The following is an 8,519-nucleotide window of genomic DNA, read 5'->3' as shown; positions in this document are numbered from 1 at the left end:
CGTACCCCCCCCCCAACCTTTGACCCCCTTTTCGCGTTCGCACCGAGGTATAAAAGTAACCATTTTCGCGTTCGGGAACCTTCCCCCTGAAATTCCCTCACCTCTCCCTCCGCTAGCCTTGCCATCCCCGTCCGGTAAACAAACGAGGACCTCTCGGGGTCATTCGTCGGTGCTACACCGTTACAGTAGCTGGCGCCCATATATTATTCGAGTTTCATTCCCCAGCTGTCATCCCCCCTGTCCCTCGTGCTCTCCTGGCCCCATCCCGTCCCTCACCATCCCCGAAGCCCCTCCTCTCCACCGAGTCCCTTTAAATTCTTTCGAGGCCGCGTGCGCCCGCGCGAGCCAACGCGTGTAGCGTGAACCGAGCGCAACAGAGCGTGCTGCACAAAATCTGCAGACGTATCTTCTTTTCTTTTAACACTATCCTTTCTTTTCACGTTATCCTTTCTTTTGTATTTTCTTTTACTGTCTATTTTCTGTACCCCGACTTTATTTTGTTAATTATACTTTCTTTTCTTTATTCTACACCGTGTCCCCTTCCTTTGGTTCCCTCCCCCACCGCGTTGCGATAACTATTTCGAGCAGACCCTGGGCGGACAAAATCTGTCTGAATTTTTGACAATCCACGCCACAAACGACCCGCAAGAGTAGGAATGTAGGAAGTAACTGTTTAACGCTCCAAACGTCAGTCCTAGGTTAAAGCGCACAGACTCCTTAGTATTAAGTAACCCGCCTATCGTCCGCTTTAATGTTTCTTTGCTTGGTTTTATTTGCACACTGCTTGCTTTCTTTTTTTTTTCTTTGTTTGGTGTACTGTATAACGCTTTGGCGCAACCGATTGGTGTGTGAGCTGGTGGGACAATACCGAACAACGGGGGAAGTGAGGAAAGAGGCGCTGATTTTTTGGTGACCCTTGGAGACCGACTGCCGCCGCTTCACGAGGAGGAGATGCTGCATCCAAGGAATCAGAAGAGTCCAGAGTACCCGGGATGGGGCTCATACTTTCGTCTGCCGACCGTCCAGCTGGGACGCCCTACGATCGACGCCGCCCTCGCCGCCGACCAGGAGTTGAAGTGTCCTCCTCGTCCTGCCGCGGGGCCGCGAGAATATCTACGGCGGGCTCATGCTGATGTACCACCAGAGACAGGGAGGGAGAGCAGCCAGCACCGCGGACTCCCGCGCTCCCTGGCCTACGAACGGACCGCAGCACCCGAAGACTCCCGAACGGGCCGCCGACAGCTTCGGTCATTTTCGTGACTAGCGATGATCCTCACCGCGAAAAACCCCTTAAGCAATTAATACGTTCGACGTTCGATGTTTTGTCACGGTTCCGCCAGCGCCTAAATAATGTAAATAGTGGGGGTCAAGAGGTCTCGAGCTCAGTGAAATTGAAATAGTACTTCACTTACGTTTGGAGCTTCTTAGCAAGTGGTCTAGTACAGAAAGTAGTCAGCTTAGGCGAGAGAAAAGAAATGAGTATCTATAAAATAAAGAGATAGAAGGAAGGAAGGAAGGAAGGAAGGAAGGAAGAAAGCCCTTCTGGCCCTTTTGGACTATGTATACTTACTTTGCCGCTACGATATTTGGTGAGACCCTTGACTACCATTATAAATTGGCGAAATAATTTCTTGGTGTTAGCGAAAATTTACCGTTAAGGCCTTCTGCCTTAACGGAAAAATCTCCGATTTTGAGAGTCCCGATGTGAATGTCTTTCCGCATCGGGCTAGCAAAAAGGACGATAGTGCTGGGCTTTGCGATTTAGTGATATTTCAATAATTTTCTGTTTGTTTGATTTTTGCCGCATGAGGCCCTAAAGTAAGCTTTATACTGGAATCTGTCTCTAAATTAAATTTTCTTCTCTAGTCAAATATTTCAGTAACGCCGCGCTTTTAGGCGATATTTCATATCATAATTTATTGATGTCTCGCATCTTCTAGTTGCTGTTCGTTGCTTATAGATTTTCCAAATTATTTGATAGCTGAATATTGAGCGCCCTTCTGGCCTAATAGAGTCCTAGAAATCCTTTGTTCTCGAGGTATCCGCTCGACCCTCGTGGCGACCGCGTGTGTTTTCGCCGGCCGCAATTAATATTCTAAAATAAATTTATCCTATCAGAAAGGGTTTAAACAGGCAACTATAGGATGCTTTTAGTTATAATAATTATATTGTATGCTCTCGCTATTTATGTGATTTCTTGGTGTTATCTATGCTGTATTTTGTATTTGTCGCGTGCTTTATTTATATATTACTTCTCGAATCTCCGGGTGCCGCGATTGACTCTTTCCTATTCGCGTAAAACTCTGTTCAAAATCTAGAGATTTGCGCTAGCGATTGCGCCGGAATTTGTGTTCGGGATTCCTATTTATTCGAGTGTTCTTTGGCGTTCGTGATCCGTCCTTTTTATTTCGCGCCGTTTGTGAAAATATCAGAACCATCTGTTTAGTCTCCAAAAAAGTATTCTAGAGTCGAATTGCTAGGAACGGCCCTGTGCCGCGAGCGCGTCACGAGCCTCACCGCTCCCCGCGAATACACGCTACGCCCGCGCTTACAAACTCGCCGAGCTCGACGCTCACGCGTGCGCCGTCAGCCGCGCGATCGCCGCCGTGCGAACTTTAGCGAGGAGCCGTAGAACGACTCTGGCTCATTCACGATTTATTATAAACTATTTCTGAGACTATTGTTTAATAGCATATGTCCGATTGATGTTCGTGGAATCGTTCCGCATTTGTAGCGTCTTTTGCGTTTATCTTTCCGCGTTAGTTTAAGTCCATTCTTTATGGTAATCTTTCCGCATATCAGTAAATTCATTAGAGCATTTCATTTAGTTTGGCGAATCTTGTACCTTTAGAATCCGTATACTTTGCGTTTTTGAATTATATAGAGTCACCCTTGCGACGTTCAATCGATATAATTAGTAGATTTTCTTGCTTATGTTTCTCCGATTGATACTCATTCTATTGCTTGCGTATCTATGCTTACGTTTTTCTTTCCGCATGTATATTATAGTAATTTCCTTAAATTAACTTCACTTTGGTTTATATAGAATCTTTTTCTTAGCTTTGTTAATTTAGGGTAAGACTTTTGTTAATTCGGTTTGCTTTGCTTCGCACCGCTCTTGTCTTTCGCATTTTTCTTGCCGCATGTTTTTGGCTTATGTGCATTTTCTTTTGGCTATCTTTTCTAATTGCTTTTTGATTGATTGTCCTAAAATATAGTTCTGGTGCGTTAAATCGATATAGTGTTTTTCCTGCTTTATATTGTTATTCCTCTGTTCCCTGCCTGAACGCCACGACGCTTCCGACTAGCTAGCCACCGGACAGGGCAATTGATGCATTACGGTTTAGCGACTCTCTCTCCTCCGCTGCTTAGTGGACATCTTACGGATCGGCCGTTGTCCCTTTGTACATCTCGTAGTGAGATTAGGTTTAGTGACTTTTGTGAACGGGTGGCACTTCTTAGGACTGTTGGCGTCGCCCCCGGTTCCGTTAATTTCTTGGTGATACTTTTAAGAACGAGAGACCCGTCTTAGGTTGTTGGCGTGGTCCTCGCGTCCGTTATATTAGTGTTTAGTTTTAGGCCTATTCCGAATTGGATAAATTAGTTAGTGACAAACAGAGTGCGTTGCACTCGTGGTACTCCCGCGAGGGATACCTGGCGCCCATCACGTGTTTTCGTGTTGGTGATAGGAAGTAGAGAGAGAGGTCCATTGACTAGGGCTGATGCCCTGTAAGTATAAATGTAATCAGTATAACAATATAGTATACAATATATATAAAATATAATATAATAAAATGGTAAAATATAAAATAAAATAAAATATAACAAAAACAAAAACAGTGCCTAAACTAGTAACGGTATGGCGGATAAGAATTAAAGCTAAGTTACAAACTAAGAAGAAAGGCATGCAACGCAGACTTAAAAGTAGGTAGAGTAGGTTTATCACGAATAGTACCCGGCAGTGAATTCCAAAATTTAACACCCGATATTAAAACCGAATTTTGGAAAGCAGAGGTGCGACAACGAGGGTAAATCAGGTCAGTAGGATGTGACCGTGTTACAGGTCCAGAGGATGGTCTAGATGAGATGGTCTCGAGTTGACAAGAGATAAAAGTAGGCATCGAGATATAAACAGCCTGACGAATGACGATACCGAGAAAGTATTGCCGCCGCTGAGAGACACTGAGCCATTTTAGGGTACGTAGATGCGGGGTAATGTGCTCGTATTTACGGATCCCTAGAATAAAACGAACGCAGGCGTTTAAGATTCGCTGCAATCTAATGTTTTCCTCGGTGGTAATGTCTAAAAATACAAGAGAACAGTAGTCAATAAGCGGAAGAATCAAGGATAAAACGAGTTGCTGTTTGAGCGCTCTACCTAAAAACTGTCCGTTGGCTCTTAATTGGTAGAGGGTCTTATATGCCCTATTACAGATGCTAGTGACATGCTGTTGCCAATTAAGTGTCGGAGATATAATAATTCCTAAGTTCTTGGCCGAGTTGGCGAACGGTATAATGGAGCCATCGACGACAATATCTCGAATATCCTCGAATCTAAGGGCATTGACATACCTGGAAGAACCAAGTATCATAGCTTTGGTCTTAGACGGGTTCAACCGAAGTTTGTTCTCTTTAGACCATTCACAAATACGCATGATGTCTTCGTTGACCTTCGCAATAAAGAGATTCACAGCGGTCGGAGCACAGTGAGTATAGATTTGGAGGTCATCGGCATATTTAATTATAGAGCAGTTTTGGATTTGTTGGTCAATATCTGCAATATAGAGAGAGAAAAGCGTTGGACCCAAAACTGAACCCTGGGGGACCCCCGAAGAGACAGCTGACCACTTTGAAGTGCCATCAGAGGTGCGGACAGTCTGCTTACGACCAGTCAGATATGACCAGAACCAATTTAAGGTAGATCCGGAAAAATTTAAGAGTGCAAGCTTATTTATCAGCAAAGCATGATGCACCGTGTCAAAGGCCTTTGAGAAGTCGAAAAGCACCAGCACAGTGACCATTCGATCGTCAATGGCCCGGCGAACATCGTCAGTGAGCCTGATGAGAGCATTCTGCGTAGATCCGCCTGAGACGAAACCAAACTGTGATTGATCAAGGTACCCGCAGCGCTTGAGATAATCTAACATGTCCTTACGAACTATGCGTTCCAGCAACTTTGAAAATTCGCAAAGGAGCGAGATCGGCCTGAAGTCATTACACTCTGATGGATTGGGCTTCTTCGGCACAGGAACAATAATAGAGCTCTTCCAAGCCATTGGAAATGTAGACGTAGAAAGCGAGGAGTTAAAAAGATCCAACAATATTGGAAAGAGAGATAGCGCACAGTGCTTCAAGAAGAGCGCAGGGAAGTTATCAGAGCCAGAAACATGCGAGTCGGTGAATCTCATATGAGGTAAAAGACACTCGGGGGTGACATGCTTGAAATAAAACTTTGAGTCATCAAAGCACATGTTCCTACTTAATACCTCAGGAGGCTCAGGAGAGTCCGAACTGAATGCTGAACAGAAGAAGTCATTAAGCTCGTCAGGCGACGACGTAATAGCACATGATTTCTTAGAACTAGATACTACACCGAGTTTTTTTAGCTCTTGCCAGCACAGAACGGTACTAGATGCAAATTGTAGCTTTGAAAGAGTCTCAATAAGTAAGTTCTATCGAAGTTATCGGTACATAGGTCAGTATTCCAATCGCCCATAATGATTTTAGAGACGTAGTCTTGGCAGACGGAAGAGAAGATATGCTCAAGATGGTTAGAGAAAGCAATTTTTGGTGGTCTGTATACAACACCGACCAAAAGCTTGGCAGACTCAGGTCTCGATACTTCGATGAATAAGAATTCAGGATGCGGAGTATAAGTTGATGAAGCTGATGAAGTGATAATTTTTGCAGAAATCAGGTCACGAACGAAGATACAAACTCCACCACCTTGCTTGCCAATTCTATCACAACGAAAGAGACGAAATCCTGGCAGACTAACAGCGCTGTCGTCAATGTGCGGCTTGAGCCATGATTCTGAGATCAAAATTAAATCATAGTGACTATTACCGAAGTAGTTAAGGAATTCATCAAAATGAGCCGCAATAGACTGAGCATTGACATGACAGATATTTAGAGAGTAGGCAGGACGAATAAGCTGAGACGATGTTAGCGGTGGAGTTTCAGAACTTCACAGTAAACGCTCGATGTCCTCCAGGTTGTTGATCTCAATAATTGTCGAGTTATTGTCTTTTTTAACTTTAACAGAACCATTACGGACCCAGACATACTGGTAATTCTTAGTTCTTGCCGCATCCCGAGTAGCACGGAGAAGTTTATATAGATCAGATGGTAAATACTCATTAATATAGATACGAGAGTCAGAAAATGAAGCATTGACTTCTTTCGCAGTGAGAGTGCCTTTAAGACGTTTTGAAGTCAAGACCGCATTACGTAATTCCGAAGAAGAGAGACCGATGAATAACATCCTCGGTTTGTCGGTAGTTGTTGTTGTGGTTTTGTTACGCATACGTGAGAGTTCAGTGATCTGTGTACTATCGACAGTGACATTTAGAGTCGCAAATAACAACAACACAGAGTCGCGGTCACTAAGATTACTCATTTCAGGCAAACCAGAAATGACAAGATTTCTGCAATATTTTTCATATTCGAGAGTACGGATACGCGCAGTAAGAGGCAGAACGACATTCGAGATATCCGAGGCAGTGTCTGGATGCTTAGAGAACCGGGTTTCCAAAGAATGCATTCTATCATTAATTACTTTATCCTGTTCAGAGCAACGAGTCTCAAAAGCTTCCAAGCGATCCACTAGCGCCCCTTGTTCACGTGTTAAATTTGCAGTGGTCTCTTCAACTGCAGTAATTTTATCCGTTAAGGAGTTGAGCTTGTTGAGACACCCACGGATATCAACCTTAAGTTCATCTAGATCAGCTAGTTTGTTCTTAATGTGCGAGACATCCCGCATAGCAACATCCATGCCGTCAATTTTTGAGGTTAAATTAGACACAAGAGTACTAAGTGAAGCAAGTTGCGCACAAATATTCGTTGTACTATCGGATGACGTAGGAATTGCGGCACTCGGCGTCTGATAAGTAAAGCCAGCATTTTTAGCGCACGCAAAACAGTTAATGACTTTCAAATCCGGAAGAGTATCAACACGTAACTGTTTCAACAGACACGCAGGATGAAATCCATGGGTAGCAATAGCACATAATCTACATAATTCCTCAGTTGCAACAAATCTAGAGCAGAGCCCACAGTTGACGGGTGGCATCTTGAACTCGCGCACACAGCTACACTAACGTAAGAGATTGGTATCCTATGATATTGCGGTATAGGAGTGAGCACACCTGAGCGAACAGGCCAGCGGAGCGCAAGTAGATGGAGGGGATGACCAAACGTTATTGTCACTAGAAGATCACTGTGGTTGAAGATAGAGCTTAAGGCTCTAGTGATAATGACAACAGGAACAAACAGACAGCGTTGACCCGGTAGAATGTAGAAGGTTGTACAGGTGACGAAATCCACAAGTATTCACCAATCACTGTAGTCTGCATACCATGCCCGGGCCAACCAATCAGTGCGATGATACGCGAACAAAGAAGCCGCCAAGTAGTTGAGACGTCGTGAAGAATTGTGGAGGTTAGAAAAAGCAGCCTCAGATAAAATGCTTCCAAAACCGTGACTTAATTATGAGAGCCCTGCCGTATTAGCTCAAACAGTGCCAGAGCCACGGAGGAAGCCGAAGAAACTGTAACAAACGCCCAGAGGGCAGAGAACAGCAGAAAAATTCCAAAAAGGTAGAGAGCAATTTGACAGGCGTGCAAGTCTACTTACAGAGAGAGAGAGAGAGGGAGAGCCAGCTGGAGTCCCAGGAGGAATGGAGCTGCGACACGCGAGGGTCGACACTCGCTCTATCTGCGGACAGCAGCTCTACTGGCCCCGGAGGCGCGCGCAACGCGGGACAGCTTGACGTCACGCGGCCGCAACGCGCTCTACTCAGCTGGTACTCAACCACGACGACTGGAAGCGGCGCGTACAGTGCCACCCGACTGAGCACCACTTCCGACTCCTATGGCATAGTAGCGCTCATCGTCACTTTGCGCATAATTATATTTCCGCGAATTGGGAATCCAGGGACGCCTGGTGCACCCTCGCGCGAGAACGAACGTTACTCTTCGTAGGACCGAGATGTTTAAATTGTCAACAAGAGATGATGGAAATTATTAATTGTCGCGATGACATATTCGAAACTGGCGCGTGGCGAAGACGCTGGGTTGAAGGATTCGTCCGCAGGGCGAATCGCCGCCCTTTAGCCTGAAGGGAGGGGGTGCTATCCTTCACGCGAAGACAAAGCGCGTGAAGATCGAGAGATTCCTGCTTGGACACGCGTAGACGTTAGACGTTTTGTTCGATTGGAAGTTCTTGAGTACGCGAGTGCACAAAGAGCCGGTGGGCTATCGATTGAGTTTTCTGGGATTACGCGACCAGGGAACAACACG

At 45.1% G+C, this 8,519-nt stretch overlaps 1 protein-coding gene across 1 annotated transcript; it reads right to left on the bottom strand.

Moving 5' to 3' along the window:
- Positions 1 to 3,815: 3,815 nt before the first annotated feature.
- On the bottom strand, positions 3,816 to 7,291 carry LOC107272663. The gene is made up of 4 exons (XM_015750042.1): positions 6,529 to 7,291; positions 5,813 to 6,033; positions 4,379 to 5,645; positions 3,816 to 4,303 (listed from the first exon to the last, which is right to left on the bottom strand). Exons 1-4 carry the CDS (start codon positions 7,289 to 7,291, stop codon positions 3,885 to 3,887), a joined length of 2,670 nt encoding a protein of 889 aa, XP_015605528.1. The 3' UTR covers positions 3,816 to 3,884.
- Positions 7,292 to 8,519: the final 1,228 nt, after the last annotated feature.

The sequence above is a fragment of the Cephus cinctus genome, unplaced genomic scaffold, assembly GCF_000341935.2.
Source record: "Cephus cinctus unplaced genomic scaffold, Ccin1 Ccin1_scaffold1218, whole genome shotgun sequence".
Classification (NCBI taxonomy): domain Eukaryota; kingdom Metazoa; phylum Arthropoda; class Insecta; order Hymenoptera; family Cephidae; genus Cephus; species Cephus cinctus.
Note: the sequence above shows the minus strand (reverse complement) of the source record. Positions and strands in the feature narration are given on the sequence as shown.

Excerpts from the sequence above, each read along its gene's own strand:
- LOC107272663 (XM_015750042.1), bottom strand. The coding sequence starts at position 7,291 with ATGCCACCCGTCAACTGTGGGCTCTGCTCTAGATTTGTTGCAACTGAG. Across the intron at positions 6,034-6,528 it reads ACAGATCACTGAACTCTCAC|AATCATGGCTCAAGCCGCAC; the intron begins GTATGCGTAACA and ends TTTTGATCTCAG. Across the intron at positions 4,304-4,378 it reads AGCCAACGGACAGTTTTTAG|ACATTACCACCGAGGAAAAC; the intron begins GTAGAGCGCTCA and ends TTGTATTTTTAG.